A 25,302-nucleotide genomic window follows, 5' to 3' on the forward strand; every position below is an offset into this window, starting at 1 on the left:
AGGTTATGTAATAAAGCTCTTTGTACATAAGTTTTGACCCATTTTATTGCCGGGAACATTCCCAAAGTGAGAATGTTCCCGATTGTGCACGATTTATTACAACAATGTGATTTTGTTCTAAAACGTTTTAAAGTGTTATACCGACAACGTTATTTTTCACTTCCTGCCTGACAGAAAAAATACCGCAATAGTTAGGGTTCAATAATTACCTAATTATATCTATAAATTTAGCAGGCGTCAACATAGTCCGAGTTGTGTGTATTATTATTTAAATTATCAATACTTACTAAGTACATTAAATATTTATGTGAATAAGTAAAATCGATACTACGATATTTTATATTTGAGAGTTATAATTTATTCCTCTGCGTCATCTGTGTGAATAGAAACGTAAGCGAGTGACGTTTCATTGACAGGCAAAACTCAGAACAATAAGGCTTTTCGGCGGGAAACGGGAACGGGACAGTTGCTTTCTTCATTGAGTAATCTAAATAATTAATACGAAGTGGTGTTTTGTGGTTAATGATCGCATTAAGTTAGTCGGAAGACATTCGCGAGTGTTATTATATTGGAGTATTCAATAAACAAAGTGTATCTGCCTATTTTCGCTTCGTGCTGGGAAGCCGCTTCATAACTCAAAAGTTTATGCGGACTTTTGAGTTAATTCGTTTGGGGTTCGGAGTAGGAGTCTACTCCGAGGGTGGGGGCTTAGGTTTCATCATCATCATTCATCACCTTTCATCATTTCATTAATCATCAAGAAAAAAAAAATACGTAAGACATGGCTGTATGGGCATAGTTCCCTTTGCCTTACCCTTCGGGGAAAACCAAAACAAAAAAAAAAAAAAATCAGAACAATAACTAAAGCAAAATCTCTTTTAGTTGGCAGTATTGTTTTCTAGAAACATTGAGAAACTATTTCAGTATTGCCAAAAAAACATAATCCTCAATAGCAGGGTAATAAAATTGTAGTGTAGTATGTACCTATTGTATTACCGTGCTATTGTATAGTCACAGATTACTTAAAAGTTATACAAGGCAACCACAAATCGTTTATTCTAGTGTAGCCAATTGTAATATTCATATAAATTAAAAAAATAATTATAAATATTGTTTTATGTTACGAACTTAGTAGTTGTGTGTTATTAGTTAGGTACTTACATAATCAATTTCTGGGTTTGTTGTTTAACATGAGGCAGTTACTTAATATTAGGAAAATAATTAAATTACCTATTTTGCTTTAGGCTCGTTTCAAAAAATTGCAGCACTGCTGTCAATTTTAAAACAGAAACGGGGAAATTTGATAACTATTTATAGCAACACTAAAACTGTCAGTTCAAGCAAGACATTCGGTGTTACATGCGACTTTTCTCGAAATTTGTGTGAACAGTCGGTGGATTTCTATGAGAAAACAGGGGTTTTGGGTTCGACTGTGACAGGGCTACTTTGTGAAAACGTTTGTTTTTGCGATTTATCGTAAACTACAGCGGTGGACGCGCGTGTTTCAGTAGGCAACCACAAGTTTCTGTGACGAGTTATAAAACGCGAATCATCCCGTGTGGTTAAGTGGAAAATGGCTAAGTGGGGAGAAGGTGACCCTCGGTGGATCGTGGAGGAGCGGCCTGACGCCACCAACGTAAACAACTGGCACTGGACGGAGAAAAACGCCGGGCCTTGGTCGAAGGAACGTCTAAAAGAACTTCTGAATAATTTAAAAATAGCTCAAAATGGTGTGGACTGTAAGATTACTGAGGTGGAAAAGATCGACGGCGAAGCCTCTGCGAATAATAGGAAAGGAAAACTAATATTCTTTTACGAATGGGACATTAAACTGAAGTGGGAAGGTCATATAGCTGGTGGCAAAGATGCCATTAAAGGAGAGATCCAGATTCCGAATCTTTCGGAGGAGAATGATGTCAGCGAAGTGGACGTAAGTATTCTATGTTTATATAAGTAGGTTTTTCATAAGTACTGCATTATATACCAACATAACCTTAATTTTTTCCTTTCAAGGTTTTTCCAGAACAGAACTCGATTTTCATGTATTCAGATGTATTATTCAGTGTTCAACAGCAGTCTTGTGGTTTTGTTTATATTTACATAATCTTTGGTATGTTTTCAATATCCCCAGTGTTGCTAAGAGATCAATGGAGGTACCTATCAATATTATACATTAAACAACCAGCAAAATAGTTGCTAGGTGACAAAAAAATAACTTGTAATTCAAAGTTTCAATCTAACAAAAAGAGATAAAAACATGGTGCCATTGGAATAAAGCTGTCCTCAATGTTTTACAGATGACAGTCACCATCAAAAGCAGCGGCGAGGAAGCTCAGAGAGTCAAAGCATTCATGCACAATGTTGGTCGTAACGAGATCCGCAAACAACTCTCAGAGTACATCCGTAGCCTGAAGGAAGAGTTCTCCAAAGGTCTCATTCTTCCCAAGAAAGGAGAAGCCCCAGTTAAACCTGACAATGTTTCCATGATTACCAGTGGATTCAACAAGAAAGTCAATATGGAGCCTATAGTGTCCCCCCAAACAAATGCACAAATCGGTTGCAAATTAGATACGAAAACAATAGAACTGTCTGAATCCTTCCAATGCCGAGCTCAGGAATTCTACGATGCAATGACGAGAATAGAAATGGTGACAGCATTTACCCAAGGTCATGTTAAAATGGATGTTGAGAAGGGGGGAAAATTCTCCCTGTTTGGGGGGAATGTTTCAGGGGAATTTAGGGAGTTGGTTCCTGGTAAGAAGATCTCGCAGTACTGGAGACTGAAGAAGTGGCCTGAACAGCATTTCTCGGAAGTCACTTTCAATATTGAAGAGAAGGTAAGGTGACAATTTATTGCATTTGTTACAGAACTATGTCCCTTCTGAAACGGAAAGTATGAAGAAAGGAAGTTTTCAAATCCTTTAGCCAGATATTTTGTTTGGCAATCTCCTCTTTAATTTTTATTAACGTGTTTAATTTGCACTATCATGGCCTGAAACAGAATAAGTACTGTAAGGTTTGAGAAATATAGAATGTTAATTAGTTTCAGGCCAAAAATTACAAACTCTACTTATCACTGTACTGTGTGATCTCTGACTATTTCAAAAACCAGGGTAGACCTTTTCCTAACAATACAAGCTGGAAAAAATAATAATGTGTCAGATTATTGGCATTTCTGTAATTTTACATAAAGCCTATTGTTTATAGATAGATAAAATACTTTATTGATCACAATGGACACAAGATACAGAAATATGGACAACAGATACAGAAAGGCACAGCAGGCGGCCTTATTGCTCATGCAGCAATTTGTTCCAGGCGACCATTGGGTACAGGAAATTTCAGTACAAGTATAATAGTAGTAGCGAGTTAGTGTATTCTAACATACAAACAATTAAAAGAACTATTAATTATTTCCAGGATGACCATACGTTGGTGACTCTGAAGCAAGACCTGGTGCCGGCATCGGAGCTTGATTCAACCCGGGAGAACTGGAAGAGATATTACTTTGACAGTATCAAGCGAGCATTCGGCTTTGGGGCATTTCTGTGATGCTTACTGTTGCGATTGATAGTTGAATTAGGTTGGTATTTCTTTTCTTTTAAGACGAGGTGCATGTTACGGTCATTATTCCTTTCAGTGAGCTACAGCAGACAAGGTAGCAAAAGTCGTAGTAGTCATGAGCTATATATGTGCAGTATACATAATATATCTTCTAGCAGTAATCAACTATGGTGACAAATCTCCAATCTAAGGGGGCTTAGAATGCGCTCTTATATGGCTGACTGTAACCGATCTTAGCAGTGAAGGTTCCACATTCACTGCACATCAGCAGACTTCAGATATACTACAGATAGAAATGTATAACTGGTATATGCCTAATATCTATGAATACTTTATTATGTTAAAGTGGAATAAAGTCCTCTGCTGACGAGCATCTGAACTAATTCTATGTTTTGTGTCACTTCTAGTCCAGCAGAAATGTGATTGAGGTATATTTGAAAAGTGAAAAAAGAATTGTTCAAAAACCACACTTTTGTCGTGTTCTCTCACTGATATAATGTGGTTAGAAGGTGATAACAAACCAAAAGCAAAAACATCCCTGATCTGGTGGGCTTTGCTTGAAATATAAATACATAACATAAACATAAACATAAACTGCCTATACACGTCCCACTGCTGGGCACAGGCCTCCCCTCAATCAACCGGAGGGGGTATGGAGCATACTCCACCACGCTGCTCCACTGCGCGTTGGTGGAGGTGTTTTTACGGCTAATAGCCGGGACCAACGGCTTAACGTGCCCTCCGAAGCACGGAATCATCTTACTTTTTCGGACAATCAGGTCGGCCTCCGTGGTCTAGTGGTTAGAGCGTTAGGCTCACGATCTGGAGGTCCGGGTTCGATTCCCGATGGGGACATTGTCGAAATCACTTTGTGAGATTGTCCTTTGTTTGGTAAGGACTTTTCAGGCTTGAATCACCTGATTGTCCGAAATATAAATACAGTTATGGGAAATGATTGATAGTCGCTGTAATCTGGGCACACCTATAGTTTATCTCTATGACATTCCTAAGTGATACAGTATTTAGACCAATTTTGTTAAAGAAATTAATACTTACTTTTTTCTTTTCAGGTTCAATAATATTTTTATTTTAAGTGGTTTTGTTGAAGAACAAACATCCAGCCCTAACATGCTTCTTCAGTGTTTTTAATGTAAATTTTGTAATACAACTGTGATGTATTATGTATGACCTATGAATTTTTATGTACCTATTAAATCTACTTATTTGTATAAAGATACTGTTTGGTTCGGTTTAAAGCTGTATAATTTTACAAGTTTAAAATGGCAACACTATTGTGACAATGCGTAATTCAAGATGGCGCGGTTTTTAGATTATCTTATCGGACCAACGGAGATCCGTTTTTGTATGTTGAAATAGGTAGAAATAAATATGTAGCACTGGTAATGTTTGTATTTTCTCTCCTTGACTTATTTTATAATGCGAATCTATCAAACTTCGACCGGTCATAACGCGATATTCCTATCAGTGTTGCCAATATAAACATGTAGATTATATATAAATTGTCTTTTTGATAGGTCAAGGCTTCTCTGATTATAAATTCTTTTTTCTTCTTGAGTATAAAAAAACCTGCAATGTAATAGTTTTTTTTTGTATTTATTTAACAATGTTACTAATTCTCTTACTAAAATCTATTTATTCTCAACTGAAATCGCTTAAATCACTCGGCTTATATAATTTAAAACAAATATTTGGCCTTGTTATTAAAGTACGCTCGAATTTGAACCTCAACCCTTTCATATTGAAAAAACATAGTATTACATAGTATCAACTACTTAAAACATAGTTACTACACAATCGTGGCGATCCATATTCATAACTACTCATAGAGCACTCGCGTTTTTATTTTTCAAATTAGTTACGTGACCCTACATTTACAATGGTGCCGATTCGGGCAACCACCAATCTAAATTTAACTTAATTTGACAGGACTAAATCTAGCTATCTCTTTCCTGTACCTATTGTAAGTGAAGGACGGCACGAAGAGCTGTCAAACTAAAATTAGGTTATGGCTGCACGGTTTTGCCTTTGCCTTGCCACTAGGGAAAAAGGTAAAAAAGTCTGTCCGCCCGAATATGAATGTTAGTTTACTTTTGTACTGATGGCTGGGTAGCATGGTCGCATAATCTTAGTCGTAGCCTGTCCCTTATATGGGCCAAATAATAATAAGGTTTACATTTATTCGTTGTTAAAGCTGTACGGTCACGAGCATTAATATGTATACACTTTGGTACCATGTCACAATAACTTTTTTGACAAATTGAACTGTAAGTCTCACTAAATGTCAAATATGTTAGTGCGACAGAGTCCTAAAGTGGGTACATTATATTGCTCATGACTGTACAGTGAACAGTCACTATCGACATTGCAAAGAGGGCAGTGCAAAGAAGCATAACACCCATATTCTAAGACTTTTTGTCGACTCATCCTCCATTCAACTCGTCCTCAGCAGTGTTTCAAATCGACATTTATGTGCTCGACTTGAGGACTTTTTTCACTGCAATCGAGCATATCTGTATACTGCCAACATAATACGAAAATAATGTCGTCATGCCATACTTTTTCTTCTTATCTTGTGGGTTGTGAGGTGGAATACCAGGCTTATTAACCATGGTGTCAGGGTTATGATTGAGCCGCCAAAGGCCCCTGACATGGCTCATGTAACGATTACTCACATCAGTAAATAGTAACCGGGACCAACGGCTTAACGTGCCTTCCGAAGCACGGATCATCTTGCTTTCGGACAATCGGGTGAGCAGCCTGTAATGTCCTAATCAAACTAGGGATCACAAAATGATTTTTGTGATATGTCCTCACCGGGATTCGAACCCGGGGCCTCTGGATCGTGAGTCTAACGCTCAACCACTGGACCACAGAGGTCGTTGCCGCCTCAACTAAGGACTGAGTCCGAGGAAGATTCGAGTGAACATATTGGATTGGAATACGGGTGTGAATGTAAATGTAGGGTTGACAACGAGTTCTCAATGTGTTTAAAGTTGTCTGAAATATGTATGTTTGCTTATTTTTATAAGTAGCCAATATGTATGTGTAAAAACATTCAATTTGTGGCACAGCCCAATAAATTATGTTAGATAATTATTATGGAGTTTCATTTGTTTTGGGTTATCCAACCTACTTTCTAATTAGTCAAATCAGTTACTTTTTACTAAACGTCAAAACACGAAACTATTGAATTTGTATAAAAAGGCACACTGTGACGTCACAGAAAAACGTGATAAAATGACGAACTTATGGTGCTCCCACACTTGCCGTTAGAAAATGTTTGTAAACATTTTATAACATCAAAACATTTACTAACAAATGTTAACAATTGTTGCATTTTGTTAGAAACTGTTACATGTTAAATTGATGGAAAATGTTTAAACATTTTATAACATCTAGTATTCGCTCGCAGTTTGGTTTCACCTTTCGTTTTTGTTTTGTTATAAAATGTTTACTAACATTACTAAACATTTTCTAACATGAAAATTTATTTTAACATTTGTGATTAAATGTTTGCTAACAAATGTTTACTAACGCTATTAAACATTTTCTAACGGCAGTGTGGGAGCACCAATAATTGCGTTTTTCTTGATTAAAATTCAAAATTAAGTTGAATAGTAAAAATAAAACCATTTTTATCAGTTTCAGGGGGGTTAAAAACAAACATAGAAACAATAATCTAAAAAAGCAATATTGCAATTTGACATTCGCGCATATAAAAGTAAGTGCAAAACAAATTCGACAATCATTAGTTTAGGCCTGTGCTGGATTCGAACCTGCGGCCAAGTGATAGGCAAGCGTTCTATCTACCAACTGGGCTACCGCGGCTCTCTCAGCAGCAATAACGTATGAATGAGACGTGTACTGGAATCAGCACACCAATATTTAACGTAATAATTATAGAAGATCTTAAAATCTACACACTTAGTCATTCATAGGCAGCAGGGGAATGGAGCATAGGTATTCTGTTTATAAAAAAAAAACATAAGTACCTACATAATTTAGATACGGACACATAATTTAAAATTGTGTGAGATAGGAAACCTATTAAGATAATTTCTTTCTTTTATATTCTAATTAGCTTTAGTAACGCGTGTCTTTGCACGTCTTTATCTGCTGGTTTTTTGTCACGAAGTGTTACAATGACCTCTACGCTTCTCTAAGTTTTGACTACCTAAGTAAGTAAGTACCTAATATATTTATTATTATTTATTACTAGACCACCACTGCTTCTTGTATCGTGTAGGTTATGAGAAGGATTAACTGCATCAACCCTGGTATCACGGTTATTATTGAGCCGCCTTAAGCCACTGACATGACTCAATCCACTGCTGGGAAAATGCTACACTTACCTAGGTAGTAAAATTACCTATTCAAAATTCTTTAGTGTTGTCTATATCATATTTCTAAGAATAAGTAACTACGTCCCAGAGCTGGGCACAGACCTTCCCTCAATCAACCGGAGGGGGTATGGAGCTTACTCTGCTCCACTGCGGGTTAGTGGAGGCATTTTTACGGCTAATAGCCGGGACCCACAGCGTAACGTGCCCTCCGAAGCACGGAATCAACTTGTTCTTTCAGACAATCAGGTGATTGAAGCCTGTAAAGTCCTTACCAAACATAGGACAGTCTCACAAAGTGATTTCGACAATGACCCATGGGGAATCAAACCCGGACCTCCAGATCGTTAGACCACGGAGGCTGTTGTTCTATAACTAAATGCTTATGATATTTACTTCGCTTGGTGCCACAAGGGCTGAACCACATCTGACAGCACGGAACCGCAATTTCCTATGCTTCTATCCTTTCCTGTTGTATTGTACCTGTACGTACTTGTAAAGAGTGTAAGTGATATCGTATCGAATACTGAGGGGGATGATTTAGCTCGTGATTCTGAGTTAATATCAAGTGGAATTTTCCGTCGCAAAAGTATAGAATTTAAAAAAAAAAAATAAAACAACATGAATTTTGCGACGCGCTTTTAACTCAGAGTCATGGTCTGAATCATCCCCCTTAGTACCCGTTACGATGTTACTAACACCCTATTATTATTCTGTAAGTAAGTATTATTTTTTCTTTGAATATTACTCTTAGATATAGGTAGGTATTATAATTAGGCTAAGGTAATGAGTGCATGCTTGCCAACAAACTGCCTCTGCAGTTTGGCGAGACTATTGTTATGTTAATATTATAATACCTCTTTGTGAATGAATAAATAAATAAAGTTTTGAGCAACGTAGCCTGTAAAGTATCTCAGTAGCTATAAGTAGGTAGGCTACTTACCCGTTTGTTATCGCTTATAGTTCGCTTAGGTAACAAAGACTTAGTGACGAACAGTCTAAGCTCTAAGCAAGCGATTGTCTTATATTCGGTCCATTGAAGCTCCGTATTTATTTTTAAATTTATCTACTTTATATTAAATAGCAAAAACTGAAGTTATCTGCTGTGACCCCAGCGAGGCCAGGTCTTATCAATGCTCAGTTATTCTTGAACGTTCCGATCGACAACATGAATATACTGTGGTTAATAGTGTTACTTCATACTGTGAGTAATTAATTTCTATTTTTTTAAGATTTGAACAAATGTTCTATTTTTATCTATGTTCTTGAAGCTGGCAGGAATAAAAAGACATAAAAAACGAGTAAAAATATTCATTGCATTTCTATTGCGCATTTTTTCGACAGTAGTCTCTTTACTTGAATGTGAACAAATGTTTTATGTTCTTGAAGCTTGCAGGTATAGAAAGGCATAAAAATGGGTAAAATATTCATTGCATTTCTATTGCGCATTTTTTCGACAGTAGTCTCTTTACTATTATCAAGTGAGGTCATGTTTTATACACAGTCACGCACGTATCAGGGTGAGCAGACACTCAAATCATCAGCTATATAATTCGCAGCCACTTTTGTCTTAATTAGTTATGTCTTGTCTTCTCTCGTCGGTCAGATTGGTGAGGTTCCCGAGAAATGCATTTTCGGAGGTATGTGACCTAACCTGTATTGGGCTGGTCTTCCCTTCGCGGGTTGGGAGGTCAGACATGCAGTCGCTTCTGTAAAAAACCAGACCTGTCAAATCTTCAGGTTAGGTAAGCGGACTCTGTGAAAAACGGGATAATGCTAGGGAGATGATGATAGGTAAGCAGGTATAGTTTGTCCTAACTTTCATAATAGTTTAGGACTGCGACATTATACCTCTATATTACTAACATGATGGACCACTTTATTATGGGCGATAGGACGAATTTCGACAAACATTGATGATAAAATTTCGTAGGTATACCTACTAAAGTTTTCGGGTTTGCCCATCGAGTATAGGATATTAATATTTATTTACTCTGAGACACTTGTGTTATATTATATATGTAAAATTAAAATTTTCACGAATTTTTCCGACAGGAAATTCCACTTGATATCAAGTCAGAGTCATGGTTTGAATCATCCCCCTCAGTATTCGTTACGACGTCACTAACACCTATACGTACTCGTATGGCTTTCTGTACGTACTTGTACAGGTTGTAAGTGACATCGTAACGAATACTGAGAGGCATGATTCAGCTTATTATTCTGAGTTAATATCATGTGGAACTATCTATCGCAAAAGTTGAAAATAATTTAAAAAAGCAGAAAAAATATGAATTTAGCGACGAAAAATTCTACTTGATATTAACTCAGAATCATCAGCTGAACCATCCCTTTCAGTATTGGTTATATGTCATTAATACCCTGTTATATACCTAATTAGTTCAATTTTTTTTGTATAAAATGGATTCTTTTATTTTATTTCAGGTGTTTGCTAAAACTAGAAATAGTTTTGGGTATTCTTACTTGAAGGACACTAAATTGGTAAGTCAATCTTAGGACGCTTACAGACCAGTGATGACTTGGTCGACACCATCGTCATTGGCATGTAAGCGCACTTAGAAAAAAAAAAACAAAACCCGTTCGAGTGAACTTGATGGGTGCCACCTGGAAATTGGGTCGTGTATAGCCATGAGCAATAATAATGTACCCACTTTAGGACTCTGTCGCACTAACATATTTGACATTTAGTGAGACTTACAGTTCAATTTGTCAAAAAAGTTAATGTGACTATGGTACCAAAGTGTATACATATTAATGCTCGTGACCGTATTAGGTTCAGGAAATTCTGATTACTAAACAAAACACAGACGTGAAACTAACAAAAAACCTTTTTTTTTCTATTTAACATATTTAAGAATTATTTAAATCGAGAAAAACGTAATAATAAGTCCGACATTTTCTCACGTAATTCTATGACGTCACATTGTGGTTTTTCATACAAATTCCATAGTAATTTAGTTTTTTAACGTTTAGTAAAAAAAAAAATGATTTGACTAGTTGGAAACTAGCCTATATTTTTCGATTTTGGTTTTGTAAGTAGTTGAGTAAGTGGCTAGAAAGACATTTCCGCGTTGCCACATTGGCTCAAAAGGCACTTTTTGCGATTCACGTACTTTATACATTACTACACACTATTCTATTTGTACTATTTTTAAAGGGTCGATGCGCGGTATTATGTTAAATAAGATAGAGAAACAATTACCTTATTAATTTGTATTTCCCGACGTCTCTGCCGTGTTGTAGCGACCGTGGTCACGGGATTACTGGCGCGAGTGGGAGTCATTGCGAAGGTGTTGTAGGTGTAACTACCCTCACTACTAAATACGCAAACGTAAATGAGGAACTTTCCAGAATACTTTCCCCAAAAACGATAAAGATGGCGACGTACAGATTTAACAATACAATACAATACAAATACACTTTATTGCACCAAAATTAAAAAGAAATAATTACAAAAGACTCTTAACTGAGTACATGGCGAATGGCGGCCTTATCGCTAAAGCGATTTCTTCCAGACAACCAACGTTCTTCCATTTAACGTGATAGTTACCTATTTATGTACCCCCTCCTGTTGATCGAGGGGAGGCCTGTGCCCAGCAGTGGTATGTTTATGTACTGTATACTTACCTAAACTTAAATTAACCCCAATTCTATCCTCAGTGCCAACCCTGGACATGCATCAACAACAAGCTCGGTCTGCCGGACTCCTTGCCTCCGCGAGATCAGTTCTCTGCTGCCCTCAGACTCCTTCTGCCTCTAGGACCCTGGCAGGACGTGGTGGAGGATGTCCTGAACGTCTGCTATGGAGACCGCCCCAGGATATACACTAACACTTGTCCTGGACAAGCGCTGTTGCATTGTACTGTGGATAACTTGATCCAGGTAGGTGCTAAGACCAGCTTAGTTCACATGTTCTTGTCGAGGAGACGGCAGATACCCCCGTGAGCCAGGACTGCGTCATACAATTTTGCGACTTTTTCTCGCATTTGAGTTGAACTTTCTACTTTGCCTTCATAGTCCCCTGAAAGAGCGAAAATAGCTTTTGTTAGGGTTTAAATTATCCGTAGATATGTCTCGAATAGCATTAAATATTTGGCTAAACAAAAAAGGAGCACTGATGGCTCTCACTCGGTACAAAGACATCAGGCCTAATAGTCGGGCGCGATCCACGGCTTAAGGCGTCTTCTGAGAGGATTATGTGTGAGATGATCAGCCCAGATGACACAGAAAGAGGGAAACCGTTAATAATGGCACGAGGAGAGCTTCAGCTCTTCGATCTATATAGGGGAAGAGAAGATCTATACAAATACTGCTGCTGAAGAGTTTTCAGTTGTAGATTTATTTCCTTTTTAGTGACTTTCAATGTATTTTCTTCACAGTATTGTCCAGATCAAAGCTGGAGGAAAGATGATGCGTGTGCGCCGGTATCCAGCCTCGCCGGTTTGATGTACATGTTCCAGCAGAGGTAAAAGATTAGTTCTTATTTATCTTACATTATTTTGAAATGTGAGACGACGATTTAGCTAAGATAAAATGTATCCAGAATCTGGGAATTAGACTCTAGGTCATTGACTGAACTTATAAATCCGTACCCACATTCCCGAGAAATGCGTTTCGGAGGTATGTGACCTAACCTGTACTCCTTGGGGGACCTGCCCATGCTTCAATTTTGCTAATTTTGTTTTTCAGTCGATATGAAAATCTCGAGATACACTTGCCTGCAGACAAACGACCGTCCTGGTTCTTGAAAAACGTAAGTAGAATCGTTTTGGGACAAAACAATGTTACTAGTTATTTTGATTAAATTATAACAAGGGGGTTAAAATGGGCATATCGAAGCAATTCATCTAAGAAAGCAATATTGCTATTTGACATTTGTTTGCATTGCGCACTTACTTTTATATGCGCAATTAATGTCAAATTTTAACATTGCTTTCTTAGATGAATTGCTTCGATGTGGCCATTTTAACCCCCCTGATAATGTCTAAAGGGCAGTGTTTTGTTTGAAAAGTAATACCGGGTTGGTTACTGTTGGTTATTACAGTCAATCGTTGATTTGGAAAACCTATAAGTATATGACAAAAGAAAAAATATTCTTAATTTTCGTTCCTATACTTATTTTTTATTTATACATTTTGTTTTATTATTTTTAAGCATTAGTTTTCACTAATATAGTTGGGTCGACCATTATAGACGGCGATACGCCTCCCCCCTATCACGTTTGTCTAACAGAAAGCTTGTTGAGGTGTGGGTACTTAGTTCATCTTGCGATGAATGTACCCCTGACTATCCCATTGAGATAGTCGTGAGCTAGATATTATGTAAATTTTCAGTATTTCAACTCTAAATGCTGCAATCTACCTAATTTGTTCAACTCGTCGCTTCTCAACGAGTGTGGGTTCAAATCTGTCATCCTGTACCATACACATGAGCCAAGAACTGGTAATAGCCATGTAAGTAGCTGAATTTTACTTTATAACTTTTGATTATTTATTTATTTCAAGCAGGGGCCTTAGCCAAGTTGCAAACGATTACGAAAAACGACAGTGATAAAAGGTATAGAATTGATTGCCTCTCTTCGAAAACATTTGCACTTTAGCTAACCCCATTGGTCTATGTTTTGCCATAAGGCGGTTATTATTTAATTATTTATTTAATGGATCACTTACAGCAGCTTAAAACAGTACTATAATATGTAAGCACATAACAATAATTACACAAGCAACAAGTTAATTGTACAAGTGAACACATAATAATAATTATAAGCCTCATATGTCTGTTGCAGACGATTTATGACTACTTACATGCTCCGTGGTCCAGTGGTTGAGCGTTGGGCTCACGATCCGGGGGCCCTGAGCTCGAATCCCGTTGGGGACATATCACAAAAAATCACTTTTTGATCCCTAGTTCGCTTAGGATATTACAGGCTGATCACCGGATTGTCCGAAAGTAGGATGATCCGTGCTTCGGAAGGCACGTTAAGCCGTTGGTCCCGGACTACTTACTGATGTAAGTACGTAGTCGTTACATGAGCCAATGTCAGGGTCCTTTTGCGGCTTAAATAATAACGCTGACACCAGGATGGATGAGGTTGGTATTCTACCTCACAACCCACACGATAAGAAGAAGACCGCCTAATGCGTAAGTGCGAGCGAAATAGGCAGTTCGCGCGGTACTCCTTACTCCTTACCGGCTTTCGGCCATTTAAGACTAGAGTAAGACCCAGAGGGGGTGAGGTTAGGGCCCGATACGAATTGGTGCGGGGCGGAGTTACCGTTCTATGTTGTACATAATTTTCGTTTTTACTCTTATTATTATTATTGCGTATGGCAGACAAAAATAAAATAAGCATCCTGCGTGGATCATATATCCAGTTTAACACATTGACAGTCCCCATACAAAATGTTTTGACTTCCTTGTAAGTCCCGAATATTACTTCAATGTTAGATTTTTTGAATATTTTTACTAAACTTTCAGTTGCATCAAACTTTAAACAGGTGGAAAGTAGCATTCGTCAAACATACTGTAATACAAATCTCTGCTTAATTACTGGGTATCCACATGGAGCACCTGCACTTAGTGTGTATCCGGTCGTTTCTTAGTGACCCATGTATGGGTCACGGACGTATGGAGCTAATCCGTTATGACCCGTATATGGAACACTGGACTGTCAACGTGTTAAGCTCCCCTAATCAAGTCTCTGCCGCATCCGTCACACAATGCAGCTCTAGTTTTTTACTCTATGGTTACGGTATGAACTTTCAGACTCCGGAAGTGACAACGACCACCGCAAGAAACGATGGTGACGTAGTGAAACTTGTGGATCTTAATGCGATTCGGAGCGGTGGAGACCCTGCAGATGTAACACCAAATAATGTAAGTGTCTTACATTAATTTATGCAGCATTCAGCAGCTCTGGAGCATTTGCGGAGGCACGATGGACGGGTTCCATGCAATCTTGCGTAAGCGAGTTGCTTCACTGTTGGAACGAGTGCGTGGCAGTTTCAACAGAATCCTGAATGCGATTGCCGATAAATACGATATGCCCTTGATGTGCCACCTGATTGGGATGGTGGGTATCCGTCAGAATCACCGGTCACTCGTATTTTGTCGGCGTATTTTAAGTTGAAATGGTGCTCAATATTGCTGTCCACTTAGTGCCGCCTGGTGCCTGTCACTAGAGTACGGCTTCCAACGTATTTTAGCAATAAAATAACATTTAAAGGTGACCGGCGGTTCTGACGTCAGGATGGCCGGTCACACAGTGCGTTTATGGCTATAGACGCCAGGAGACGATAATATTTATGAGCTAATAGATTTAAATCCGAATATCGTCCACCAACTTAGTTGTAAGTTTTTGTTACTAACCCTATGGATTTTATGTGACCAAATAAACATTTTTTGCATTTGAATTATGCACTTACTCACTTTAATACGTCACTTATTCTCCGTTACTTCTTTTCTCACTTTGTTAGCCAAACAATCGAGAAGCGACATTTGAACCTGTACTCATTGAAGACATGAGCAGTTGCTATTCATCTGTGCAAGTTTATCTGACTTGTTTACAAATTGAAATGTCAATTTCCACGCATAAAAAAATTTAGTAAGGTAACCTTGACTGCTCGGTTCAGGCCTCGAATTAGTCAACCGGAAGAAAAATCCGGAACCGGAAGTACTTGCTTCACAACGCTGATCTACCGAGGCGTAATAGCAAAACTAAAAATCGAACATAAAATTACGCCCGTTTCTGACCTCCAGGACTTAGATCCTCTCGCGTGTTGCGACCTCTCTGGCTTCATCGACCCCTCCTGGAGACAAGAATGCAATTTCCACGTAACCTGGGACAAGGACACTCGGATGACGGTACAAACCCCACCAGAACCTGTCACTGTATCACCGACCACTACTGCCAGACCTGGACAGATGAGGGATGTGAAGGTCGTGCCTGAGACGGTGAGTTATGATGATGATGATGTTCATAATGACATCCGTGGTCTAGCTAGTGCCACAACCAGCAGGTCTAACATGCGCAATGTGATAAAATTTTGTCAAGGTCTTTTTATTGATTCTAACGGTCTCTGTGGTCCAGTGGTTAAGCGGTGGACTCACGATCCGGAGACCCCGGGTTCGAATCCCGGTGGGAACATATCACAAAAATCACTTTTTATAACAAAGAAAAAAAGGTGCATATGTCTGTTATCCATGAAATTAGAAGGTAAACGAAGGAAAATCTGAACAACGCCATCTATATTGTTTTTGAGGAACATAGCCTGGGAAATCTCATTGGGTTTGGTTTTTAAAAGACTTGGGCCTATATTACTGAATCCAAGAAGACTAAGACAAAATAACTAACCCACGTGGACTCACTAATTACTCATATATGTTAGAGTACGAATATTATACTCTGATCCCAAGGTAACAGTGACCTTTGTGGAGAACGCATAGCGCCAGTTAAACAATGGTTCACTGTCACGGGTTACTTTTATTGGATGTTCTCTGTACGGAGTTCGACACAAGAATGGTACAACTCGTGCGGCTCGCCTTCTTATAAGGGTTGTCCCCACTACCGTACCTTGCACGTGTGTCGTAAACAAGTGCAGGTGTTGTTTGTTTGCTAGCCGCACGTGTTGTTTACAGTTAACATAATATTTAGATTTTCAATACTTCGCTGTCGCGCTATCATATATCTGTTTCTATTCGCAGTGCGAGAAACAATCCTGCGTATTCAGGAAGCTGAACATAATATCTGACTCAGGATCTGTTGACATCGATGCCTTCTCCAAACTATTGGATAACATGACAAGCGCGCACGCATCCTGGACTAAGGCTAAAGCTCGAGTCGTGACCAAATGTCTGAGCAAACCTATCACAGATTACGTTGAAGATTGCGAGATTAATAAAGTGTTGGCATGCACCTTTGATGTTCTTTCTGAGGTGAGTTTGGAAACTTAATAAAAAATAAAATAATGTTTATTGTGATATATGTATATGAAATTAGAAGGTTGAACGAACGGTTTACATAACACAATTAAATAAAAATAACAAAAATAAAAATATTCTTAATTTCTCAATTTTTTAGTTACATGGTGCCGAGACCTCCCATTAAGTAATCTTAGGATACTTGTGGCGGGAATGTCTCGCAATTCCCAAGGGGTAGGTACAGTTTGTGAGTTAAGAAATGTAATAACAAGTGTGACTTCTATAAAAATTATACAAGCTCAGCATAATAATATGACGAAATAAAATGTCTCGACCCTGGTTTTCAGCCTGCACCTGTATTGTTGAAGGCCAATAATCTATAGGATACTGATAAAGTACAATAAACGACGACTAAATAATAAAAAGAAACCAAAAACCAATAATAATGCCAATACATGCGGAAAGACATCATTAAGGACACTTTGTTGTTTCATTATTAGGTTTGTAACATCTTAACACACCTTAACACGTTGAGGGACAGAGCGGCGAAAGTAGCGTTGCCGAATCGATATTCTTATTTATTTTTAGGGTTTCGAACCTCAAAAGGACACAAAATAAAACATTAAAGAAGAAATCTCAAGTTTTTATATGAAGAAGCCTAATTGTCCATACAAACCACCCACCTATCCTGACAATATTGACGGTCAGAAGAAAAACACATCAAATTAAAACAATTTTTTATTTCATTTCAGAACTGTCCACATAGTCCAAAGCATGATATTTGCAAGTAAGTTTTATTATATTTATTTAAGTATATCTTTTTCTAATCGTGTGGGTTGTCAGGTGGAATACCAACCTCATCAACTAGGTACTTATATTAAATTTATCAGTTCCATACTTTTACGTCCGAAAAATCCACTTGATATCAACTCAGAGTTATGGTCTGAATCCTTAATATTATGTTTACGTTTGTGTTTTACTTATTTCAGGCACTCAAGCTCAATACGAAATGATACAATGTGCCAGATAAGTGCTTCGAAGTTTCGACCAGTGAGTATCGACTTATAAATAATATTTTCGACATAACATAACTTAAGCCCACGACTACATCCCAATGGGGTAGTCAGAGGTACACCTTTTTTTTTGTAACGAAGGGGAAATCCTCATGGATACCTCGCCACTCGGGGGAGCGACGAGGTTATGTCGGACTCTTACCGACTAAAACCCCTTCGATGGCCCTCTGCGGTGCATGTCGGGGAGCTCCGAGATCTCTGTCGAACGCACCGGTGCTCCCCTCGCACTTGCTTTCACTAAAGCGCGTCCCGGGGTAGATCCCCACCCCTACGCCATCCCAGTTTTACGGCGATGCGAGGCCATATCGCATTGCCGTCCATCCCGGAGATCGTGTGTTGAGTGGTTCGGGCCCCCGCCCTTATCACTCACGATCCCCAGTGTCCCCTTTCAGTCGCCTCTTACGACAGGCAGGGGGTACCGTAGCCCTATTCTTGCGCCCGGAACTACAGGGCGGAGTCAGAGGTACACCTATCACACGGTGAAATAAGTAGCCACGTCTCACCGAGCGTTCTGTTAGACCAACGAGATAGCGGTTGAGCGAACTGTGCTAGTGAAAACTGCAGTCAAGATAAATTAATGTCTCATTGGTGCAAGTCCGCTACCGGGGTTTGAACCGACGCTCCCTGATTGAGAAGCAAGTTGGTGTACCACAGGACCACAGTAAGTTGGTCTTAAGTAGTCCAGATAGCAATATGACTAATAGTGGAGTCAATGAAGGGTTTCACTTCTAACTGCTTCGGAACTGCCAGGGACAGGTCCGATTATGATGATTTCAATATTTTCAATCGTCAATATTTTTTTATTTGATCGAAATATTTATTTGCGCCACTCAAGATGTTTCTGATTTTAAATGATATAAAAAAAAACTATGCTTACAAAAGACACACACACACACGCACACACACACACACACGCACACACACACACACAAAGCCACATTAAGCCGTTGGTCCCGGCTATTAGCCGTAAAAACACCTCCACCAACCCGCAGTGGAGCAGCGTGGTGGAGTATGCTCCATACCCCCTCCGGTTTATTGAGGGGAGGCCTGTGCCCAGCAGTGGGACGTATATAGGCAGTTTATGTATGTTATTTTATGCTTACAAAAGAAAAAAAAAACATCAAAATCGGGCCTGTCCCTGGCAAATTAGAAGTTAGTTAGGAAGCTCAGGCTTTATTGACTCAACTATAACTACATTTTGGGGAGGCCTATGCCCAGCAGTGGGCGTCGTACGGCTGATAATGATGACGATGATGATAACTACATTAAAGACTGTCGCAAAGCGAAGTGACTAGATATTATTTCATGGTTTTGCGTTCGCTGCCTATGATTCAACGCAACTTAAACTCTTATTATAAACTCTTATAATTAGGCCAGACGCGCACTACGAGTTTTTCGCCGCGCGGCAGAAAAAAGCTGCGGCATAATGTCGCACTGTAATACTGAATCCAAACAGTTTTAAATTGTATTGCGCGCATTTGACGGCAGAGCCACCGCAGCGGCGCAGCATTACAGTGCGACATTATGCCGCTGCTCTTTTCTGCCGCGCGGCGAAAAACTCGTAGTGCGCGTCTGGCCTAATTACAAGGGTCATCATTTATACCCAGAAACAAAGACAAAAGATGTATATGTCTGTTATTCATGAGATTAAAAGGTTAAACGAAGGCAAATCTGTACAGCGCCATCTTTGGAAAACGTAGCCTGGAAAGTCCCTCAATCTATTTCCACAGAAACACCGCAGACAGTACTGCGGTCTACCCAACCTGGTTAACCCTGAAGTATTGGCTGAGTGTGGAATGAACTCTATCACTCGCATGGAGTATGTCCCAGACCCCGTCACTAGCCGGCCTAAGACGCACTGGTGGAGTAAAGCCAGTCATTCAGTAAGTAATATCATGGTATAAGAAAACCAGATATGCTCAATCCTATGACAAGCCGCCATTGCTAGCCCTTTGATGACGTAAGTGTTACCACAGTGTTACCATTAAATTGGTATCTCCAAAATTCCAAGGACGCAAATTTTATTATTGGTATTTAAGGTAACACGACTTAGTATAAATTACATTCGAATTAGTATTTAAGTGAATTACTGTAATGTATTTAATTACTATTACTTGTCACATATATAAAAAAAATAAAACTGTATGTAAATCTTTTACTAGAAGTTCAAAATTTTCTTGCAAAGTAAATATAGGAATAATGGTCGGGCGGGGGTAATTTATTTTTTACGAAATGGCATCACAGGGTGGGACACGTCAGCTGGGTTAATTTTGAAATGTTTGCTGTCACTTTTGAGCATACCTGGTTTTCTTATACCATGAGTAAAATTACCCTTCCCCTAACCAGACCTCGGACATTCCATACAAAAATCCCATTCTTACCGTTTGCCACCTAACACCTAAGTGTGAGCGAGACAGGTAATGCATGCTCTCCCCCTTACTCCCGAGCAGCTTATGGTCATATAAGACTAAAGTAACACCCAGAGTGGATGAGCCGGATACGAATAGGATAGTTTCCAACTAGTCAAATCGAGAGACCGGCCCGACTCGCCGATGCCGCGGGCAGCTATGTGACTGCGTGCAATCGCACCCAGCGGTTCAGCAGCGGCGAGTCGTACTGGTCCGCCAATGTGCTCATGATGGTGTTAAGGCTGGCGCGCGCACGGCGCACCAGAGACGCACAGCGCTTACGCATGATCGCGTGGAAGTCCTAATAATAATCTTATTAATTAATAAGTCTTAATAAATAAGCCATTGTCAAAATTAAAGCTTGCCTTTAATAACTGCTTTCCCATGTGTATAAAGTATTTAATAAATTACCGGATACTTTCAAAGACTGTAAACTCAATAAGTTTCGTATAGCAGTTAAACTCTGGCTTGGAGATAGGTGCTTTTACAGCGTAAAATAATATTTAGACTACAAATAACAGGTTTTAAGTGTATAATTGAAAGCATGTATTAAGTGTGTAGAATATTTGTAAAATTGATATTATTATTTGTTATTGTTTTTAAATAATCTGTGTGTATGCCTGAAAGGTGGTATTTGGTGATACTCAATGAAAAATAACAGCTGTTTGTAACCTAAATATCATGACCAGAACAAATTTAATTTAATTAAAATGGTTTATTTTTTTCAGTGCAAGACCATGACGGATTCAACCAAGTGTTTGTTGAACAAGATGGGTGTGCTTAACAAATATGGTTTCTTAGATTATTTCAAGATGAAAGACAGTATCCGCAAGTTTACATCGGAACATAGTTGGGCAACACTTACCGAGGCGTATTTGACCTTTTTTATTGCTACCCCCATGTACCAAGACCAGTGTAACACTCCTAAGAAGTTTTTGAACGTCGTTGATGCTATGTTGATGGTAAGTTTAAGCACTATTTTATTTTCTTCTCATCGTCTCGATGGCAAACTAAATAGTCATCACCATCACCAGCCCATTAACGTCCCCACTGCAGGGGCACGGGCCTTCTCTATGGATGGATAGGGAGATCGGGCCTTAAACCACCACGCGGGCCCAGTGCGGATTGGTGGTTATTAACGACTGCTAATGCAGCCGGGACCAACGGCTTAACGTGCCTTCCGAAGCACGGAGGAGTTCGAGATGAAAACTTTTTTTTTGTGGTCACTCATCCTATGACCGGCCTTTGCGAAAGTTGCTTAACTTCAACAATCGCAGACCGAACGCGTTTACCGCTGCGCCACCGAGCTCCTCAACTCAAACTAAATAGTATCGGCCCAATTCTGGCAACAATTCGTTTTACTGGTATATATTTTAATTTACAAAATCTATTTGAGAAAAAAAAAACAAAGACAAGATAAGAAGGAAAAGAATGTTTTTTAAGAACACATCTAATTTTAGTTTTATTGTACCTTTCGTGCTTCGGAGGGCACGTTAATCCGTTGGTCCCGGCTATTAGCCGTAAAAATACCTCTACCGACCTACAGTTGAGCAGCGTGGTGGAGTATGCTCCATACCACCTCCGGTTGATTGAGGGGAGGCCCATCAGTGGGACGTATATAAGCTGTTTATGTTATTATTATGTTTGTGCCTTCCTATACGATAGGAATGTGCAAGAATGAGATAGTGGTACTTTTAGAACTGTGAAACAAAATAAAAAGACTTCCAGATGTAGATTTAAGAAATATTAAATTGACTTTCAACATTATTCTGGTACTTATAGCACGGGTTGTACCTATTGTAAGTGCCAGCAGTGCTGTAAAATTGTTAATCTTCTAGTATTATCTAATTGTACCAATTATTTACTAAGTTGTTTGGTTTCATTTCCATATCTCGGGCCTATGGAGTCCCGGACTTTTGGAAGGCGTGCGTGGGGCCAAAGCCAACACGTAGAGGCCCCTTAAGACAATTTAATCTAAATGTTGTCGTTATTATTATTATTCACGTATGTTATTTACGTTGAATAAATTCGATTTTGATTTTTTTTATTTATTTATTTTATTTAAGGAAAACCAACAGTTATAAAATACAGAAAGTAGACAAAAAACATAACAGTTGAAAACTAATTACAGGTCACTGATAACCCTTAACTAGTTAATATGATATCAGAGATATGTTATAATTTTGATTCTGTTTTATTTTTCAGACTTGCCCAATGTCCAAGAGGAAGAATACACTACAATGCAATCGTACATTGAATGACATGGTTAACACGCCCTTCGTACGAAGCCCTTTGTTTTACAAAAAAATAGAAGACCAAAGGCATTTCGACCACGTCTACAACCCTTCCGCATATATCCCGTCAAAACCGGTAACGAAAAAACCGGTTTTACAAACGGTTATACGTAAAAACCCCTTATTCGAATCTCCTATATTAAACATGAAAGACGCCCCGCCTGTTGAAGTAATTGATCTTAAGCCGACGAAAAGACCGCTGGTGATTTTACCGGTTTATCTAAGAATGAACGGTAAGGGTGTAGGTTCTCTTTCGGTTAGACCGTATTATGATGGGATATTGAGGAAATAAAAACATTACTTGAAAAGTAGATGTAAGTACTTTTCGGAAATAATATTTTCATTGCAAAAATCAACTCGTATAAAAATACCAAAGATGGGTGTGTTATTGTGTTAATAATAATTCGTTTTGTTGATATCTGTCTTAACATTATTAATTAAAGGGGGGGGATACGTTTATTGTACATTTTCCTGATTTCTGAATCTGAATTAAGTAAAGTAGGTCTTATTATTAAAATCTATGTTTATGTGTTTCTTAATTGTGTAGTCATAAGCAGGCTATATACGACACGCTGCAGGGCACAGGCCTCCTCTCAATCAACCGGAAGTGTTTTGGAGCATACTCCATCGCGTGTGTAGTCAGTAAAGAAGAAAAACAAAATGTACCATTCTCATAACTAATTTTATAAGATTAATAAAAATATTATTATATTTTATTAAGTACCTATTTATTATTTTATACCTGTTTTTCTGGTGTTATTTTTCAGTTTGAAACAAATAACCAATTTAACGTCTAGGATGAATTTAAAATAAAATTACACATTCGAAGCAATATGAAAAATTTAATAATTATAATAATATGTACGGACAGTAACTATTATATTGTACTTAATATACTTAATATTCCTTATTCGTCTATACAGAGGTTATTTAATTGTAGTTTTTCGATTTTACCAATTTTCATTTTATCAGTCTTTAAATCTAATAATAGATTTGGCCAAATGAATAAAAACTTTCGAAATAATTTTTGTCCTGTTTTTAATTCACAAAAAGTTTAGAAAGACCAATAGTTTGAAGAAACACTAAACTTGTTTGAGTTAAACAAATAAATAATATTTATTTAATTTCTATTCTATTCATACATCACTCAATACACTTTATAGAACACCCAATACAAACTTCAAATCATATCAAACATCCAAAATTTTATTATTTTCATTATTTTATTATTAATTATGAAAGTAAGTATAATATTTTTAATAAATTATAATAAAGCAAGATGGGCTTGTGAGTTTAACTCAAAAACTTATAGTTAACAAAAATAACAATAAAATTAAAATAGGGATTGCAAAATTATACCTATTTAAATATAGTCTACAGAAAAAGGCACCAATTTTGTTAGTTTTCGTTTTTTTAAAGCCAGAAATATTAATTTGTATTTTGAACCTTTAAAATAACCAAAAATGAAAAATGGCAAGCGTCTATACATAAAAACAATGAAACTATTCGAGTTAACCTATTTTATAATCATTATAATAAAAGTGAACTTTACACTTATTCAAGAGATACATATTTACAAAATATAAAATTGTCATTACATCACATACAGAATAAGGAATACTTGGAAAGCCAAGTATAACAAATTGTAGTTAAATGTAAACAAGTAATTAATAAAAACTAAAGATATACGAAAAGACAACTGTCTTCTATTCAAAAAGAAGATAGAAAATGTGGGTAATTTAAAATAAAGTATTTCATACATTTAAAAAAAAGGTGTAATTAGTTGGGTAATTAATTATAGACACATAGTTTTATATAAATTAAAATTCAACGCACTGCGCTGTATATAATGTCAAACAATCACTCAATTGGGTACACAAAAAAAATATAATAATTTTGAATTTTCCACACATAAAATTTAATTTTAGCCTCATTAATGCACGTTTCATTTTAGAAATAAGTATTATAATAATATTATGAATTAACAATAAAAACCGATAAATTTCCAATTACCGGTTATTTGTATTCATAATTTCGATTTTGTACCATATTTTTAAAGAAAATTACGGCATATTTAAACTAATCGTATCAAAATTTCTTATGGACCGTGTATCTCCGTTTAGACTGTGGGACCCGACATTGATCCTTGTGAGAATTTCTTGTTGCAAGGCCTTTAGAGTTCTTACGGTTGACATGTCATTGGGTGGAGCGAGGAGTAAGGCTCTCCTTGCATGGGGTAGAGCTTCAGAAGGTTTGTTCAAAGCGAGGATTGCTCGCGCCATGGCGTAGGCGCACTCGAACGCATTCGGACGTAGCGCAGAAGCCCGCGCGGCGAGGTCGAGAGCGTCTGACGGTTCCTGAGAAAGATGAAACATGTTTAGTTTTTGTTGATATACAAAGTAAAAACAATTGTACGGTCACGAGCATTTATATGCACTTTGGTACCATGTCACATTAACTTTTTTGACAAATTGAACTGTAAGTCTCACTAAATGTCTAAAATATGTTAGTGCGACAGAGTCCTAAAGTGGGTACATTATATTGTTCATGACTGTACTGTACTTAATACGTTGTATTAAGAATGCACAATAAATTGATTGAAGAAAAAAGGGTATATATGACAATGAACTTCTGAATTTACTTAAAGATTAAGAAGTATTGA

General features: G+C 37.8%; 3 protein-coding genes and 1 long non-coding RNA gene across 7 annotated transcripts in view; 2 read left to right on the plus strand and 2 right to left on the minus strand.

The window, feature by feature from the left end:
* Window positions 1-1,328: 1,328 nt before the first annotated feature.
* Window positions 1,329-4,797, plus strand: LOC126371500 (activator of 90 kDa heat shock protein ATPase homolog 1-like). The gene is made up of 4 exons (XM_050016813.1): window positions 1,329-1,930; window positions 2,298-2,837; window positions 3,421-3,583; window positions 4,635-4,797. Exons 1-3 carry the CDS (start codon window positions 1,574-1,576, stop codon window positions 3,550-3,552), a joined length of 1,029 nt encoding a protein of 342 aa, XP_049872770.1. The 5' UTR covers window positions 1,329-1,573; the 3' UTR covers window positions 3,553-3,583; window positions 4,635-4,797.
* Window positions 4,798-8,991: 4,194 nt separating this feature from the next.
* Window positions 8,992-23,344, plus strand: LOC126371463 (uncharacterized). The gene is made up of 14 exons (XM_050016769.1): window positions 8,992-9,129; window positions 10,371-10,427; window positions 11,607-11,828; window positions 12,326-12,411; window positions 12,636-12,699; window positions 13,280-13,399; window positions 14,712-14,822; window positions 15,705-15,899; window positions 16,650-16,880; window positions 17,618-17,652; window positions 17,855-17,915; window positions 19,669-19,821; window positions 21,075-21,308; window positions 22,552-23,344. Exons 1-14 carry the CDS (start codon window positions 9,094-9,096, stop codon window positions 22,930-22,932), a joined length of 1,986 nt encoding a protein of 661 aa, XP_049872726.1. The 5' UTR covers window positions 8,992-9,093; the 3' UTR covers window positions 22,933-23,344.
* On the minus strand, window positions 9,222-11,225 carry LOC126371567 (uncharacterized). Its single transcript, XR_007567060.1, has 2 exons — window positions 11,149-11,225; window positions 9,222-9,634 (listed from the first exon to the last, which is right to left on the minus strand). It is a non-coding gene; the product is annotated as an uncharacterized LOC126371567 (long non-coding RNA).
* A 761-nt stretch (window positions 23,345-24,105) lies between the features above and the next one.
* LOC126371435 (protein TANC2) overlaps window positions 24,106-25,302 on the minus strand; it is a 315,096-nt gene continuing 313,899 nt past the window's right edge. For all 4 annotated transcript variants that reach the window (XM_050016718.1, XM_050016719.1, XM_050016720.1 and 1 more), the window contains one exon: window positions 24,106-24,997. In XM_050016718.1, the coding sequence (XP_049872675.1) occupies window positions 24,704-24,997 (294 nt within the window). In that variant the 3' untranslated portion in view covers window positions 24,106-24,703. The remainder of the gene's footprint in view (window positions 24,998-25,302) is intronic.

This window comes from Pectinophora gossypiella, chromosome 12, assembly GCF_024362695.1.
Source record: "Pectinophora gossypiella chromosome 12, ilPecGoss1.1, whole genome shotgun sequence".
Classification (NCBI taxonomy): Eukaryota; Metazoa; Arthropoda; class Insecta; order Lepidoptera; family Gelechiidae; genus Pectinophora; species Pectinophora gossypiella.

Bases quoted from the DNA above. Each gene is read 5' to 3' on its own strand.
- LOC126371500 (XM_050016813.1), top strand. From the start codon at position 1,574: ATGGCTAAGTGGGGAGAAGGTGACCCTCGGTGGATCGTGGAGGAGCGG. The intron at 1,931-2,297 runs GTAAGTATTCTA...AATGTTTTACAG, and splicing joins ATGATGTCAGCGAAGTGGAC to ATGACAGTCACCATCAAAAG. The intron at 2,838-3,420 runs GTAAGGTGACAA...AATTATTTCCAG, and splicing joins CTTTCAATATTGAAGAGAAG to GATGACCATACGTTGGTGAC.
- LOC126371463 (XM_050016769.1), top strand. From the start codon at position 9,094: ATGAATATACTGTGGTTAATAGTGTTACTTCATACT. The intron at 12,412-12,635 runs GTAAAAGATTAG...TTTGTTTTTCAG, and splicing joins ATGTACATGTTCCAGCAGAG to TCGATATGAAAATCTCGAGA. The intron at 13,400-14,711 runs GTAAGTAGCTGA...ATGAACTTTCAG, and splicing joins CAAGAACTGGTAATAGCCAT to ACTCCGGAAGTGACAACGAC.